Below are 18,407 nucleotides of genomic sequence, written 5' to 3' on the forward strand. Positions count from 1 at the left end.
GGATGTTGGAATCTGCTCATGTGTCGAGTAGTATTCTTCTGACCAGCCCGGTTCCTATCTTTGCGGAGATAACGAAGGGGCATCTTTTGCCGAGGTGCCGTATTGGCAGTCCTCGGGGGAGAATGTTATCGCATTATTGGTGATGATTGTTGGGGTTTGGTTTCTGACTGCCAGGACCTTGAAGTTCTTTTTTAGTGCCGATTTCGACTTTTCCGGCTTATCCTTGCTTGTTATGACGTTGACGACTATGGTCAGGTCTGTTTCCGGACTTTCCCGAGGGGCTTGTCTTTGTGTCCTTGGGTTGCGTCCTTCCCTCTCTGGTGATCTGTCTCTTTCTGTGCGCTTCGACTCCCTGATGATCTTGGCGAACTCGGAGAGCTTGCCGTCTCGTATGGCTTGCTCTAGAGCGTCTTTTAAGTCGATGCAGTACTGTGTTCTGTGCCCATATCCTCGGTGGTAGTCACAAGATAAATTCTTGTTGCCGCCCGTTCTTTCTTTAAGTGGTCGGGCCTTTGGAAGGACGCCTCGGTCAGCTATTTGGTGGTAGATCTCGGTGATGGGAGCTAACAAGAGGGTGTAATTTGAGCATTTGTTGGTTTGGAGTGTTCCTTTTGGTTTTCTCTTGGTGGGGTGTTTTGGCGAGGTGCCGTACTGTCGTTCTGCCGTTTATTGGCCGTCACGACTTGGCTCACCTCCTCATCGTTTATGTAATCTTTAGCGACGCTCTGAATCTCGTGCATAGTCCAGACTGGCTTCGCGGTGAGATACTTTTAGAAGTCCTTATTCATAAGTCCATTGGTCAGGCAGAGGCTCGCGACTGAGTCCGTGAGTCCATTGACCGTCAGGTATTTTCTCGTAGATTCGTCTTGTCTTTGGGTAATTCCGAGCAAGCTAATGGGGTATTTAACTTTGGTGATTTTGATAGTGAACTAGGCCATAAACTTTCTGGTAATATCGTGGAAGCTGGCTATGGACCCGTTTGGGAGGGCGTTGAACCATTTGATCGCAGGGCCAGCTAAGGTTATCGAGAAGGCCTTACACCGGATCATGTCGGCGGCTCCTTCCAGGTTCATCCTGCCCTCGAAGGCCGTTAAGTGTTTCCGGGATCGTTGGTCCCGTCCTATTTCATGTCAGTGGGCTTGTTGAAGTCCTTCAGGAGTTTGGCTCTCAAGGATTTTTCTGTGAACGGGATGGCTTCCATTATCACGTGCATGTTTCCTGCTTGTTTGGCCTCCCGATAGTATCGTCGGTCGTCTTCTCCGCGTCGGTGTTTCGGGTCTAGGGAAACGTTGCGATCGTGTTGTTTGCAGTGTTGTTGCTCAATGGGCCTGGTGTTCCTGGTATCGCGATGAGATTAGGTCCTGGAGGTCGCTTGACTTGTATGCTCCGGGTGGTACCGTTCTTTGGGTATGACTCGGCCTTTGAGGTTTTGCACCCTGAGGCACAACTCTTGGATTATCTGGACCGCCTTCTCTTCCAGGCCATCGGGTGGCCGGGCTTCAGTGGGAGGATGGTTGTCCTCTCTTGGTTGTTGCTGGGTTGTGGTTGGTTGGCGATGTGCCGCGTTTATTATCCTCCCGTGGGTGGGAGGAGTGTTATCTTTGGAGTTCGGGAGTTGGGCTTTGTGGGTTTGAGTTGGGGTGTCGGGTGAAGGATTGCTCCTTGAGGTTCTCCGTCATGCCGCCACTTGACTGGAGCAATGGGGGGAGGTACCTGCAAAGACACTCCGACGCTCAAGTCAGAATGGATCTAAGAGGTATAAGGTGTGAGGAATGAATGAATACCTGGAGGGACCTGGGTCCTCTATTTATAGGTGATGGTAGTTATCTTATCTTATCTTGTTTGGCTAAGATAAGGGAGACGTTTGAATTCGAAAGTTGGTTAGGAGCTCTAGAGGACCGGTTCCGGGCCTTCTAGAAGGGCGAAGCGGGTCGGACCCGGGTAACCGGGTTCGGGGACCATTCCGGGCGTAGGATCCGTGGGTCGGATCCGTAACAATTCTCATATGATACGACGTCATTTTGTTCACGTGGCCAGAAACCAAATTATCCTGCACGTGACACATCAGTGAGTTAACTGACACATAGAACATCGTTGATAGTCTTAATCGTTCAAATTGGGCTAGAGATATATTTAGTGTTTAATGAAAAAAATCAAACCTAAAATTCTAGTTAAATTTTTTTGAGGACAAATCTATCAAATCATAAATTTTTTGAAGACTTGTTTAAAATATTACTCTAAAATAAATAAATATAATATTTAGCAATTTATTCAAAGACACAAACAATATAATTCATATAATACTAAATAATCATGTTTATTACATGATTTTATAGTCTTCTTTTGTATTTTTTTTTTCACCCACAATAAGCCTCCTCTACCTTTTCTATGTGCTCATCGAATCAAGTCAACTCATTCCTTTCTTACCGTATGACTGAATTTGAAACCCAAATTAATTGAAGGAATTTTTGTTAAGACTAAAGTTGGGATAAAAACTAATTTTTTTAGGCAACTAACTAGGTATCAACTAATTACAATCAAGTAGTATATGAATGGTAAAAAAAAAAGTCTAAAAAAAAAAAATTCCACATATTGCAGTCCAAAACCATGTCGTACTATTCACCACTGTCCGTCGCTCAAAATTATTCGTGCTGTCACCACTGTCCGGGTCCTTTTTTGATTTTTTTTTTTTAGAGAAAATGTAGATTCAAATTATCATGAAAATATCCAAAATTAAATAAAAAAAATATCTAAAATCTTAAAACAAATAAAAACCAAATAAAAACAAATATCTAAAACTAAATAAAAACAAATATCTAAAGAACATTCGAAAACTAAGAAAAAAACATCTAAAAAACTTATAAAAAAAATAGTATTACTACATATACAAGTTTTTTTACAACTAAGTCCAACCAAGTTGGTCTAAATTCAAAAAAAAAATTTCATTAGTGAGAGTGAATCTAGTGTCTACACACTCCAACTCTTCACTAATGTAAACGTTCGTATTTCGCGTTCTTTCTTTTTCGCATTTCTTCTTCTTTGCGTGTATTCTTCTCATCGTCGTTCTTTCATTATTACTATTATTGCTGCATTTTTTCTCTTTTCCTTCTCCTCCTCTTCCTGATGATTTTGCAGCACTATGTGTTTCTTTTTTTATTTTGTTTTATTTTTTTATTTTTATTCTTATTAAAAGCGTAAAACAAAAAGAATTATGATAAGGTAAAACAAGAAGAAGAAGATGATGATGATGGAGGATTTTTGAGTTATGTTGAATTTATCAGAAAATAACACCAGAAAATTTTTAATCGTGACATAGAAGTTTCACAATTTTGACACCGAAATTTTTTAATCATAAAAAAAGATTTTGTTAAGAGTGTGAACAAGAATCATGAGAATGTGAAATAACAACAAGAAGGAGGAGGAGGAAAGAAAGTTTTGAATTGTGCAAACAATAATCCCAAAATTTCTGAAGAGTAATACCAAAATTTCTTAATTTTGACATTGAATTTTTTCTACAAAAACGCAAAAATATCTTTAATGCTACATTTTTTTACTTCTTATTATTCTTCTTTATTTTTTGTTACTCTTACCTCTTCTTTTAGGAGCATTGTTTCTCATATTAGACTTGAATGAATATGTCTGTACTCTATTACAATCTTATTTAGTTGAATAATGTAGGTTCACACTTATTGAATTGAATTCTTGTCAAAAACAAAAATAACACCAAAATTTGTTTAAAGTGACCCCGGAATTTAAATACAATGATACAAAATGTAAAAAGTTAATTGCATACTAAAAGATCACATTAACTCTATAAAATGAAATAAGATAACATCGAATTAACACCAAAAGTTCAGTAACACGACATACAAAAAATTTTGAATCTTTCTAAAAAATATTACACATTCAATGAATTGAATGCTTATCTCATATATAAAATAATACATAAAATTCTAAAAAATAACACTGAAATGTCTTCACTCTAACATCAAAATTTTCAACTAAATGATGTGATAGAACTAAAAACTTATTTCATGAAGACTTGAGTTGCAGATTTACAAAATTTAAATAGAAAAGAGAATATGTGAAAAAATCTGTAGATAACGCAATAAAATTAAGCAGAATAAGTGTAAAAGTTCGAAAGAGAATGAACAGTGGTATTTACGTACAAGAAGAAGACGACTAATCTAATAAATAAAACAACTCATAAATTTCTAAAACAGCACCGAAATATCTTCACTCTAACACCAAAATTTCCAACTATGATATCGATAATGATGACGACGATAACGATAACAGTGATGATAATGATGGTGATGATAATGAAGGGGCAGGAGAAAAATGAAGGAAAATAATAAATCAAATGAGAAAAGAAGGAGGAGGAGGTGGTGATGGTGATGGTGGTGGTGATGGTGATGATGACGACGATAACAAAAGAGAAAGATGAGGAAAAATAAGGAGAAAAAAAAGCAGCAGAAGTGTGTAAATAGGAAGAAGAAGCACGTTCGAAGAAGATGAAGAAAACCGCGCGTACAATAAGTGGTACATGATGTGAAAAACGATTATAACAAGTTGGTTGGACACTTGGACTTGGTTAGATAATTCACTTGATTGTAGAGCTCTTCGATTAAAAAAATTATTCAAAACCTAAAAAGAAGAAACATCTAAAATATAAGAAAAAAAAACATCCAAAACATATAAAAAAAATTAACTTAAACCTAGGAGAAAGAAGAAGAACGTCGTGTCTCGCGTACTGCGGCTATTTAATATCGGATGCTATTCCTGCAGTGTTCTACAGAAATAGGCCAATCTTGTTTTCCAGCATCCTAATTATGATTATTTGTCACCACAAATTCTCGAATTCACATTATTCAGGATTGAAACTATATAACATCATGTCTAGAGTGTATTTATTTTGCCATTTCATGATAATTGCCTAGATTTTATCATCACAAGGTTCTTATATATACTATTTTAAGGTAGATCCATTTGGACATCAAATAACTTGGATTCATCCCAGTCCACTTCCCATCAATTTTCCTTTGAGATTCTTAATAGATACACATACAAACTGGAAGAGAGAAAAGGGCTTCTATGCTACCTGGTTCAAAGATTTCCCCCATCTAACTACCCCCATTACAATATAGACAGTATTCTCATGCTATCCCATGTACTTTTAGTAACTGGCATGAAAGAATTTATTACAAAGAATGATTCTGAATATCATATCCCTAATGCAGCAGATCATTTACATTTCCTCTCTGTATTTCCCATTCAGAGTGCATTTTTCTTAGCTTCAGTGAGCAAGGCATTTCCTCCAGCAACAAAACTTTATATCCATGCAAATGGAATCATCACTAAGATCCTCTATTTTGCTTGTTACAAAAGTTCAGCTCGTCTCCTAGAAGCAGAGTCCCTACAACCAGCAATGACTTTAAGAGCATAAGGCTGGTGGAGGGATAAGAGACAACAGAGATTTTATGATGCAAACACTTTGCTTCTGTCTTCATGTCTCCAAGCTGAGATCTTAATCCTGAATTACACTCTATACTCGCGCAATAGGAGAAAAAGGTGGGTTCAGTGCATACGGTCGAGGGATTCCTTTCGGAGTCTTGGACACTGTTTTCCTGCTCTCCTCCTTTGTGACTGATTTGATGTAAAACTCTACATCCTCCTCAATAAGCATTTTTAGTGAGCTGCATTGAGATAGTTGTTGGGGTTTATTTTGCCTTGCTTCGCTGAAGTTGGAACTGCCATGCAAAATAGCAACACTGATAGAGAATGCTTGTAACGTGGATAATTGCACATGAAAATCCACTGCATATTGGCCCTCTTCAATTCTCCTCATGCTGAATGTAGGGCTACATTCTTTTGCCCCCTATAGACCACAAAGCAATACAAGTTATGGTAAAAAAGGAACAACGAGTCATACAATGAAGCAAGTTAAACTTTGCAGTAGATAAAGAAAGCTTTAATAAGAAAAAATGTTAATAAAAAGCCTATAAGGATATCAATGTCCGCACAGTATCTGCAAATTCATAACTTTGTGCACTATCTTAATTTTGATAGACACAATTAACAAGGTAGAGTTTTCAAGCTAGCTTGAAGGATCTTCTTAACTACTGTACAGTGTTACTCTACAAGGGTTCTGAAATTTCCCTTAAAAGTATCTATCCTTGTTCTGCAAAATTCAAGTTGTACCTGAATGAAGAGTTCCAGAGCTTTATATTCCTCCATAAGAGAGCAGTCTTCGGAAAATTGAATACTAGGATTGCCTAAAAGAATAAGGGGACAGGCCATGTCCCAGCCACCACAGTCACAACCTCCACCATGTCTCAATCGATCAAGTAATGACGACGGACCTTCACTTTCGGTGTCTGGTAAACCATGATTGCCTGTTGGTATCACCACCTTCAACTGTTCCTGGAATTTGCTCTCATGAAGGCTATTTCTACTCTGATCCCTAATGCTAGAGTACTCTTTAGCACTTATTCTATCTCCTCTTCTGTACTTCAAGCTTTCTCTCCTAGAAAATGGAATTTCTAAAACAATAGCAGCACTTTCAACGTTTGAATATGATCTAGTGGACAACGAATGATAAGAATCTGAGTAATCTAATTTGACACCAGTTGATAGAGGCTTGTATTGACGTTTGTTTTTACTTGCAAGATTCTCTTCATCCAGCCTCAAAGTCTCTTCCTTGGAAGCTTTTCGTCTCTCAGAAGCATCTTGCTCACAGAAAAACTTTGTTTCATGTGAAACACTTGGTCTTGAGTGTGTAAAATCATACAACACAAATTCTGTCACCATAGAGTTATCAGATACTTGGCTTTCTTGTTCGGAACCTAAATTGCTGGAAACTACCATCTGTGCTACCATGGAGCAATCTTTGTCAAACTCATGGGATTCCGAGCCAGTTGCACTTGCACTGCTCTTCTTTCTATTATCAATGGAGTGGAAGGTATATACCCAATTGAAAGCATGACAAGTTCTCCATGCCTTTGCCACAAAGACATCTTCAGGGCACCTGACCTTGAACTCCAAAAATGGTACTCCATGTTTGTTTTCTATCCTGAGATTACCATGCAGGTGAACTGGTGAGGATGCTATACCTGAATACTAGATTTCTCTACTGATGAACTCAGAAATAATGTCAGACTGTTTCCCTGTGTTAGATAAATCACTTAACAACGATTTCTGATATGTCCTGCTCCTTGTAATGTTTGCAGTCTCATTTGATCTGGCCTCATTAGTTTCCACCTTATGGCTTGTTGGACTTCTCAAAGATTTTGACTTTGTGAATTGATTCATCCTTTTCCTAAGAGGGTTAAGTTCAACTTTTGAACTTGCACTTGATGAGCAATCACTTTCTGATGGTGATAGCAACAAGTGAGCCACCTTAGCAGAGACTGACTTTTTCAGTGAGTGAACCGTGTCCTTTTCAAGATGAGAATTGCCATGAATTAGAGAATCAGCAATTTTATCACTTCTTAAATTTGTAGAACCTCTCCCATGCTTGACATCTGAACTCATGCAAATTTCAATGAAGTCTTTTGAAGACTTTGGCTCCATGTAAGCCAATGACCTGGAAACCGATAGGGAACCCAAGTTTGAATCCCGAGATATCTCCGATGTTCTCGGCTCAGAATCTTCGGCATCTGAACCACACAAAGAATCAAGAATGCTACCTGAGAAAGAGATGTCACTCCTCCGGGAAATTTCAATTTTCTTCCTTCCTTCCATGCCCATTTTCCTTACAGCTTTTCTTTCCTCTGAACTCTGATACATGGAGCCACGCTTCATTTCAATGTTACCTTCCAATCCATGAGTGCCGGAGAAATGACTCTTACATGAAGCACTGCGAAAGTGAGCAAGTTTTATATCTGCAAAGTCCCCCTTGAGGGTTATAAAACCATCTTTCCCGGAGGGTTTTCCTTTTCTGGATCTCTTTGCATTCGAAGACGGAAGAACGGTATTGGGACTCAGGCCCACGGAATACTTTTCACTTATATCCAGCTCCAAGTCTTGTCCCATTGATGAATTCAGAGCCCTGCAGAAAAAGATAGACATTAGTGTGTAGCAAGGAAAGAGTTGGACACAACATTGACATAATCATATTGCTAGAAGTATACTAATCCTCACACTTTGGCAAGGGAAACAAAAAGGACTAAATGCCAACAACATCACACTCATGAATCCAAGCTATTGTGTATAAAAAGAATATTAAAAAAAAAAGCTTTGGACTCGATAATCAAGAAGGGGTTTAGCTCCAACATTTTTTTTTCTTTTACATCAAGTGATAGAATGGTACCTACACTGCAAAACAGTCGCTACCCTCTCATAAAGAATGTAATTTTGAAATGGCAATTATGACCTTGTAAACGGCCAGTATTCTAAAGGACGCGCCCCACCATTGTTCAAAAAAATTATAGGTTGTATCACAGAATAAATAAATGACTAAACCATTATTAGGATTCTGAACACCGGAAAAGAAATCCCATATGATCTGTTGGATAAAGAAATTGCAAAAGGAAAAGACAAATGCTGAAAGAAGTAAGAACACTGCATGATTATCCTTATAATACCCAAAATGTGAGTAAAGTGTGATGTACAAATGTTTAATCATAGAATAAATAATAATAATAATAATAAAGCAGGGTTTGATTCCAAACCATAAGAGTGGAAAAAGGAATAGGACATACTAGAGTAGATCTTGGAGGAGTAAACTGAAGAAAAAGAAATCCCAACAACCAGCTTCAATGCACAACCACCATTAATGTCCAAACTTGAGCAAAAAGTTTCCATGAGAATAACTTATAAAAGCAACTCCATTTAGTGAAGCCGGGCCAAATGGTCCAAATTAAGCGTTGAAACGAGGTTCAGAACAAGCAACTTCACTTCAATCTAGTTCAACAAACACCACAGAAGGAGCAATGGCAAGTGATGACAAAAAGCAATGTATAGAAGCAGTAACTGAAGCCAGTAAGCGTAAGAGTAAGAGAGAAGCATTGAAAACTCTCTCACACGAGTAAGCGGAGAAAGAAGAGACAACAGGTTGCTACTATTGTGTCCATGTCTCTTGTCCCAAAGTCTACTAAAGCCATGTTCCTCAAGCACCATCATATGATGTTGCTTTCTTTTGAGAAAAAAATAATTATCTATCTATTAAGATCTAAAATTCTAAATTTCACTTAGAGAAAATTACTAAAATAGTACGAAAAATTTTACATGAGTAATAAAAATAGTTTTAGAAGATACTAACAATAAATAAGATATCAAAAAATTAAAAAATGTGACAAAAAAATTAGATATTAAATATATTTTAAAAAAATTTGAAAGATTAAATTTTAATATAATTTTTCTGCAAGTATTGTTAGAAAAATAAAATATATTCAACTTTAAAATTTAATAATTTTATATCAAGTGAATTTTTTTAAATTTTTATGGTAAATGATCAATTTTTTTAAAAAAATAAAAAAATTTAAAAATTAAATTTTATTCCAAATATTTTTTTGCATTTTTTAAATATTTATTTAAATGTTATCATAAAAATTTAGATCAAATAGATAAGTTGTTTACTAAATACAAAAATTTTTATCACTTACAAAAAATATAATTTATTAATTATTTTTATTGTATTTTTAAATCATTTAATAACTGTTTTGTTAATAATATTTTTTTTTAAAATAATTGTTAGGCCTAAATTTTTTAATACTAAATTAGTAGTTAAGTCTCCCTTATATTAGGTTTACACTAAATCTAAGTATCTAACAAAAAATTGTGCATACATAACATAATTTAATTATTCTCTTTTCCCTTCGCTTTGCATTTTCAAGAAATAATTTAATTAATTTGTGTCTCAGCCACTCACTCAGCATGAGATCAGTGCTCTAAGGTGAAAGCAAAGCAAGTGTACAAAGTGCAAACCCGAGAAAGAATCAATTGAGAGAGCACCTTTCGTGAAAGACAAATAACCCTAGGGGTGCACATGGGCCGGGTGAAGCCGGATTTGATGTGACCCAGACCCGGCCCGAAATATACACCGGGTCTATTTATTAGATCCGAACCCGACCCTAGACCTGATGAAACCAATACACTTTCGGGCCACAATTATACCGGGTAAAAACCGGGTGAAAACCGGGTGAAAACCGGGCCGTTAACATTACATTACGTTGATACCTTCTTGTAAGCTAGCATAGTAGCATGTAAAAATATCCAAATTTCTAAGACTCCAACCATTATTTAACATGGTAAAATTCACTTAGAAAAATATAACAAGAACTAACCATTCTTCAAAATTAAAGCATAACCACAATCAATACTAAAGTATAACCACAATCAATACTAATATTGTTTAATAATACCAAATATTTAAATCAATACAAATAACACAATATTATGCATTAGTCTAAAGTCTTATGCATTCTAAACATAAAACATTAACTTATAGTTTTATAATGACTAATAACACAAAATATTAAGATTTACAATACTTAAATTTCACATAAGAATAGTCATGATCCATCACTAATAACACAAAATATTAATTGTGTATGGTAACCGGGTCACCGGGCCGACTTCGGGTGACCCGAGCTATGGCCCGGACCCGACCCGAAATAATGACCGGGTCTATTTTTGAGACCCTTACCCGGCCCTAAACCCGATGAAATCACACCAAATTAGCCCCAAAAGTGTTCGGGACCGGGTCGGGCCTTCGGGCCGGGCCGGGTCTGTGCACCCCTAAATAACCCCTAGAGGGAAAATTTTTAGAATGTGTTTGGATGAGATTTTTTTAAATTTTAATTTATTTTACATATAAGAAAAATTAAATATTGTAGTTAAATATTTTAATTTTAAAATATTTTGTTTAGTTGAAGTAATTATATTAATTTTATTATATATTGCTTTGTTTAAAAATATAGTTAAATTATGTTTATTCATAAAATATATTATTAAGTTTAGTATTTATTAGTTTTAAATATTAACTAATGCATATCAAATTATCAATGTATTTGTCACCAAAAAAAAAATTATCAATGTATTTTAAAATAAGATGAAAAAGAAAAATTTGAAATTCTTTTATTATAAATAAATATTAAAATATAGAATAATACTACACATCTAAATTTTTTTATAAATCAAGTCCAAATAAGTTAAATAATAAAATTTAAAATAATATTAATCATAACTGATTTTTGTTATGTTAAACTAATTTAATTAGACTTAGTTAATAAAAATATGTAGACGTATAGCATTATTCTAAAATATATTATTTTTAGTAGTTGAAAGTCTTAAAATTTTCTTGAAATTTAAAAATATTTTCGATTAAAAAAATTTTAATATAATATTTTATCTTAAAAATATATTTTATGTTTAAAACACCTATTCAAAACACACTCCTAGTCTTTAGCTTTGGTGCTATTCACTATTCAGGTCCACAAAGACAGGGGTAGTAGTGAAATTTTAGGATGTCTTGGTAGTACAGTAATGGTAATAGTCTAATAGATTAATAGTAGTACCCACCCAAAAAAGAAGAGACTAATGTAGCACTGTGGGTTCCCTTATTAATGTTTTTCAGTAACAAGAGCGGTTTTCTAAGACAAATCAGTATCTTATGGCTTTGGGAAGGGTAGACCTATACGGGATATATGGCAATATATAATATAATTAGAGCAGAATCCCACTACTAAACAATAATTAGATGTTTGTAGGTGAAATAATAATAAGAAATTCGGCACAATAAATCAGTTTTGTCGGATGCAGAATCAGATCTGCTTTGGTGAATTTTATTTGACGAAGATGCCCTTTGTGTCGTTTCCCTATTGGACAAGGCAAGTAATGGGTTGGTCTGAGGGTCTCAGAAGTGGGAGGTGCCCAAAAAAAGACGTTGACCAGGTCAAAATATTTTTTGGTATTTTTTCGGAGCATGCCAGAACGGGGTTAGATAAGTAAATTTGACTAGGGTTAAGGTTGGGGAGAAACGGAAGATAGGTGGATGTGATTGGATTGGCGGGACACTAACCTAAATTCAATAGCAGTGGCTGTGGGACATATCAAACCCACGGAATCTTCAATCTTGGACTGGATGACACACTTTTCTTTTGTTTTCTTTTGTATGTTTTATATATTTTTTTATAAAACAATTATTAAAATGATTAATTTTTTTTATAAAATTCGTAAATTAATAATTAATATATTTATATTTTAATTATAAATACAAAATCATTCTGTATTTTTATACGATTAATATCTAATTCTAATATCTATGTAACATGAATGATATCTCATTGGTAAATTTTAATTTGCATTGAGTAAATATAATCCAACTCAAAAATATCTTAAATATTCTCTTAATTTCTAAAAAAAATTTAGGTATTTTTAAATCATCAAAATATTAATCTCATTTAAAGATTGTCTCGTCTTTTTTAAAGATAAAATATCTTACCAAAAAAAATTTGAGAGAATATTTAGAAGAATATATCATTATAGTTTGTTTAAAAAGAAAAAACTATATCACTTAAATGTGTGTAAGAATCCGTTTTTATAAAAATTAGCACTAGAGAGTGTTTGTGTGATTAATTCAGTTAATGATATACAGAGGAAATAAGGGCAATGCATGCACAAAATAAACTAGACTAGAAGAGAACTATACAGTATACACGACTATTTTGCAACTATCACTCCAATAAAAGAAGAAAAAAAAAAAAAAGAAAGAAAGATTGCTAGGTACAACCAAACTTTATAGAGAACAGAATGTTCCTAGTCAGCTTGTTTTTTAGCTTCAGTGTTGTCATCTTTCCTGGACTTGCCAAATGATTTTTGGGAGTCCAATACAGGCATATATGCTTCGCTTGTTTTCTTGAAGATGTCATTACCAGCTCTTTCAGGTTCACGAGGGCTCACCAGCTTCTTCTCAACACTCTCGAATTTAGCAGTGGCCCACGGTGCTGTCCCTACACTACTCCGTTTAGAATCAGAAGCATCTATGGTCAGTGTTGATACCTCATCACGTGAGGCATACCATGAGTTACCGCAGGCAATACATTCCAGCTGAAGAAACCATAGCACAGTTAAGAAAACCATAAAAAAAAAGGTGTTCATACTATGGTTGAAAGGTTAAATGATAAAGAGATGAAAATTCTCTTTGATGAGAGGTTGGATAACTATCACGTCGAATGTATTATTTTATTTTTGTTAATTTTTAAATAAAATTAAGTACTCCTCTATGCATACCAAAACTTCATCTTAAAATTGGCCTAAAAAGTGCATCAGGGGAAAACAGATAAGAGTTTAAACTTCAAACCTGATATCTGTCGCCATGTCCTGCATGGATGATATCCCTCAAACCCACCTTGCATTCTCTGCATCTTCTGCAGCGCGCATCGGTCATCTGTTTCCAGATGGAAAAGCTGACCATCACTAATGTAACAGGTAACATAACATAAACATTGCAGTGAGGAATAAAATTAACCTGCATGTGCTGTGACTCATCAGGCTCTTTCTTGGATATCTCATCAGCAGTCAAACCCTCCTGTAGTTTCAAATATTTAGTCCTTAGGCACACAATAAAAAATCAGCTCATAAAATCCAAACACAATTTATATTTGCTCTACAAAGCACTAGGATTTTTTTCTTTTTCTCCCTTTTTTTTTTCTTTTGCTTTGTGAATTTATGATGTTTTGAGAAAAATGGAAAGTTGACCACAGTAATCAACCCAATCCAAACTAGAGTGTAATTCTAGTTGTATTTTTTTTCCCTAACATGAAGAAATTTGTGAAATAAATGGAATATAATTAGGATGATAAAAAAAATATAAAAACACTGACTACTGACTGAACAAAGAATCACAAGAAACTACTAATCTAAATTGAAAATTGAGATTACAGAGACTACAAAACAAATTGGGCAGACAGCTTCAAAGTTCCAATAAAAAGAAAAACAGATAAAAATTGGCAATAAACTTAATACCTTCAATTCATTGGGTGTCATGTTAAATACTTTTGAAGGTTCCAATTCTCCATTTAACAGACGACGTGCTAGCAATGTGTTGTTCTGAAAAGATCCCCAAGAGAAAAAAAAAATGTAACTATAAGGAAACCATCATTTATTATATAAAAAAAACACATATAGCGATCCAAATTGCTTTCTCCAGCCAAAAAGAGCATTAGTAGTGGTGATGGTGAGGAAAATATAACAGACAAACTATTGTTAAATATATCATCATAGAAAGCCAGCTTATTATGTTTTTACTCCATTACTATAATAGAGATTGACCATAAACATATAGTAAGTTAGCACTGAACACTCCATGCACACACTAACATTCACATCAACAGATGTGAGTGGAATTTGATGATAAAGAAAAAAGAGTAAAAATCCCCCAGAACTAACTCACCTATCCAACACGTCTCTCTAGAAGAAAATAAATTGGCAATTATTACTAATTATTGTCACATGGTGGGCTGGGGCAATAAGAGATGAAAAGGTACATTGAAGAGAGAAAATATAATCTCATTGCAAGTAACATGTAAACAAAGTTTTTTTCTTTTAACACTCATCCAGCTTTAGGATAAAAATCCATCAACGAAAACAGACACTTTCCTTATGCGCTTCAGCGAGCTTACTACCGCACATAACAGTAAGACAGGAGATACATAGACCACTTCTTACTACATCAACCCACCTCTGCTCTGTCCTAGGAATTTCATTGCATCAAATAGTATACTGGCAAAAAATTTCCTAATTTTCAGTCTTAATAAAAATATGCACAAGAATCTTGTCAAGTTGTCATACCACAGTTCTAATCTTCTTAGAAACTATTCTAGATATGATAAGTCTGGATAATACCACCTAGATAACACAGATCATGTAGCAAAAATATGGGGCTCATTTCTTTATATTCACCCAACAATGATGTCCGCATCATCTCTGAATACTAAATTAAAATAGGTACATACTGACTTACTAAATTTATGCAACTTAAAATGGTAAAAAAATGTACAGGATTAGAAATACAAAAAGATGAAAACAAACTATAGTTTGTATAGACTAGAAAATTTCAAAGTAACAATCAGTACCTTACTGGTTATCACATGACCTATGGTCTAGCTAAGAGTGCCACCATTTTCACCATATTTCATATCTTTCAAATCACTTTTAAAACATAATAGAAAGTTATAAATAGAAGTCCAAAAGTCACATTGTAAACAAAGATAAAATGTAGCATCCAAGTGTAATATTTTGGTCATTTCAAGTATATGATTGTTATGCAGAAGAGCTGCTTCTAACCTTCAGATTAAAAACTAATTGCCGAAGCTTTTGGTTATACTTCTGATAATCCGATGAAAGTGTCTCATGTGAAACTTTTTCCAAAGCAACTACAGCTGTTACTGCAGCATCCGGCCAGACCAAAGACTTGGAACTCTGCAGAGTGGAAAAGGCAAGCAATGAATACATAATAATCTTCAAGGTATATAATAGAAAATACATAATACAATACTGGGGATCACAACCAGAACTGGAATCTTCACCGAGTACCTTCTGAACCTTATCTTGACATTCATTTGGTGATTGGGAAGTTCTATTATTGCTTCCATTATAACCTGGATCAGAATTTTCACTTCCTTTCTCTTTCTTCTTTATGCTGTCATCCGAATTAAACACGTATTGAACACTTTGAAGCAACTTCTCCAGGACTTTGTCACGATGGGTATCCCCTGTTAACACATTCCAATCCACTAATATGCGATAATGCTCAGAGGAATTACTTACACAACTCCCGGGTGTTTCGGGTTTCAGATGTTGGTCACCCTTACGACCTGATTCCTCCTCTCGTGAAACATCAAGAGGCGAAATGCCTTTCTTCCTTAAAATCCTTTTACTTTTCATAACATCTTCCTGATCAGCAGCAGGAGCTTCTTCGGGCTCGATATCAGGCAATTCACCCATCCGCTTAAGGGTTTTCTGAACAAGCTCATCAATCTCTTGCTGTTTGTTGTCTTCATAGTCCTTATCAGTTAGCTTCCAGAGTTTCCTTTCTACAGTGTCATACACCTTTTGTACAATGAAGCCAGGATGCTGCTTCCGGTTCGGAAGCTGTTTGTGTATGGGAACAAAATGCACAACGCACTTATGCATAACAGATTCAGCTGGAACCTCATCACGGTGGAAACTATAAAAGAGTTCCCTTGTATCACGTGATTGCCAACTGCCACCACCTTTCCTTTCTGCTTCTTCAGGACGGTAAAACCACTGCCCGGTAACCATCATGCTGCCATTTAGGGACTGTGTAATATCCTGACACCAAAACACACCACTCTATAAATCACAAACCCAGGACAGAACGTAGGCACCAATAAATAGGCTTCAACTGTGCCAACAATATATTCAAAAGTAATATTTTGCAAAGAACTTAATACTCACTTTAATAATAGCCACATAGGGTTTCTGGTCCTTATCCTCAGGAACAAGAAGTACAGGGTCCTCCTGCAGAAAAAAGAACAATGCAACAAAAGTTCTTAGATAGCAAGTTTCACAACCCAATTTCATTAAATAACAATCAATTTGAAGTAAGTGATAAAAGCAATGAAATTGTGAAATTCATCAAGTGTAACATAATAGTAGGGTTTATGGAATGAGAAGAAAAAGTGGTGGTGGTTACCAGAGTGTACTGGTTTCCATCAAACTCGAATGACTCGAAATGCTTCTTCCTACCTCTCCCCTTTCCAGAAACCCTAATGGGATCGCCAATGGGCTTGGCGTCTTCCTGAGGGGGTTCCTCTTCTTCCACATGCTTATCCTTCTCCTTCCCCTTCCTCTTCTTCCTCTTCCGCTCCTCTTCTTCCTCCTCTTCCTCCTCCTCCTGCTGCTGCTGCAGTTGCTCCTCCTCCTCCTCATCCTCGTCTTCTTCCTCCTGCAGCTTCATGCGCTTCCTCTTCTTCTGCTGCTGCTGCTTCGACGGTGGAGAACAAGAGGAAGCTGGCTGCTGCTTGGGACGTGGCGGTTCTTCGTCCTCGTCGTCGCTCATTGCCACCTGAGTAAACCGTCGATTCCCCATTTTTCTTTTCTTTTCTTTTCTAATTTTTCCTTTCAGGAAAGCAAATGTGGCAAAATCACTGTGATCTTGCACTCTCTCTTGGGTATACACTATCACTGCTTCCACAGTGTAAGATTTGAGTTTTTCTCCGTTTTGGGATGTCAGCCTCGGGTTAAATTAAATTATTAGATAATATTTTCTTCCACATTACTACTGCTACGGCTTCCTTTCCTCACACGCTGTATATTCAAGAAACGATAAATGTGATGTGTTGTGTAATGACATGTGATAATTTTTGTCAAATGGCTACTATATTGAGTCGAATATGACTATGATAGGTTTGAATTGTGATGGTTGTTAATTGTTATGCATAATCACAAGTGAGATTTTAATTTTAATTTTAATTTTAATTAATTAAGTTTGAAAGAGGTTCACAATGAGTAAGATAGGATTTAAATTTCATTCTAATTTTATTTGCAAATTTAAATTTATTTTTTTATTATATAAAAATCAAATTTTTATATGTAATGGCAAAGATTACGTGGTATATTTATGAGAGTATTTTTTATTTATATTTTTAATTTATTAAATATATTTTTTATGATGAATTAATTATATCAAATAATTAATTTAATTAGATATTTAAATATCATATAATTTATTATAATTTATATGAATTTATTTTGATAGTATTTTTTAATTTAATTCTTGAATAAATTATCATTTCTATTTATAAAAGATGTAAATGCTACAAATGTACCCATAAAAAAAAGAAACTCACTTTGTAACCATGGAAAATTACCTCTGTATGTCAAAGTACCCTAACGTTGATTATGCAATTGATCCGTTAGTATCCGAACCTACGTGGCAACAAAATCCCTCCAAATTTATTTACGTGTATTCCAATTTTTTTTATTAAGGAATAGGACATAAAAAACCTTTTCGCGCCCCTCTGTGCCTAGCAGAACTCCGTTGTCATTGTTACTACGATCCCAAATCGGAGAAGACGATCGAAGTACCTCCATTTTTCACCAAATAGTTTTTCCTCTGCCCTTTATTGGATGTTCTCTATAGGTTTTATTAGTTGAGAAAAGTTAAAAATTTGGATTAGAGTTACGAGTAGAGTTAAGATTTCTGTTGCTATGGTATTATCTGTAGTTACATGAAATAGTATCTTAGATTATATTATTTTGCTTGTAGAGATGGCCACCATCTATATAACTCTGTCTATTAATCACAGAGGAAGGCTTGAGAGAGGTTCATGTGGAAAGCTTGTGTATATTAGTAGGAAAGTAACAGAAATTGAGAGGGTTAACGTGGATACGCTCAATGAATTTTTCATAAGTGATTTGTTGAAGGACATTAGGTATAT

The 18,407-nt window shown here is 35.1% G+C and overlaps 2 protein-coding genes across 2 annotated transcripts; both read right to left on the minus strand.

Annotated features, from left to right (window-relative positions):
* Positions 1–4,988: 4,988 nt before the first annotated feature.
* LOC112732753 (uncharacterized) lies at positions 4,989–9,052 on the minus strand. The gene is made up of 3 exons (XM_025781533.3): positions 8,703–9,052; positions 6,202–8,050; positions 4,989–5,878 (listed from the first exon to the last, which is right to left on the minus strand). The coding sequence occupies exons 2-3, from the start codon at positions 6,877–6,879 to the stop codon at positions 5,546–5,548; spliced, it is 1,011 nt and encodes a 336-aa protein (XP_025637318.1). The 5' UTR covers positions 6,880–8,050; positions 8,703–9,052; the 3' UTR covers positions 4,989–5,545.
* A 3,472-nt stretch (positions 9,053–12,524) lies between these two features.
* LOC112732755 (ASI1-immunoprecipitated protein 3) lies at positions 12,525–17,371 on the minus strand. The gene is made up of 8 exons (XM_025781534.3): positions 16,661–17,371; positions 16,423–16,485; positions 15,538–16,296; positions 15,289–15,423; positions 13,969–14,052; positions 13,472–13,531; positions 13,304–13,390; positions 12,525–13,050 (listed from the first exon to the last, which is right to left on the minus strand). Exons 1-8 carry the CDS (start codon positions 17,054–17,056, stop codon positions 12,760–12,762), a joined length of 1,875 nt encoding a protein of 624 aa, XP_025637319.1. The 5' UTR covers positions 17,057–17,371; the 3' UTR covers positions 12,525–12,759.
* Between the last annotated feature and the right edge of the window lie 1,036 nt (positions 17,372–18,407).

This window comes from Arachis hypogaea, chromosome 13 (genome assembly GCF_003086295.3).
Source record: "Arachis hypogaea cultivar Tifrunner chromosome 13, arahy.Tifrunner.gnm2.J5K5, whole genome shotgun sequence".
Lineage (NCBI taxonomy): Eukaryota > Viridiplantae > Streptophyta > Magnoliopsida > Fabales > Fabaceae > Arachis > Arachis hypogaea.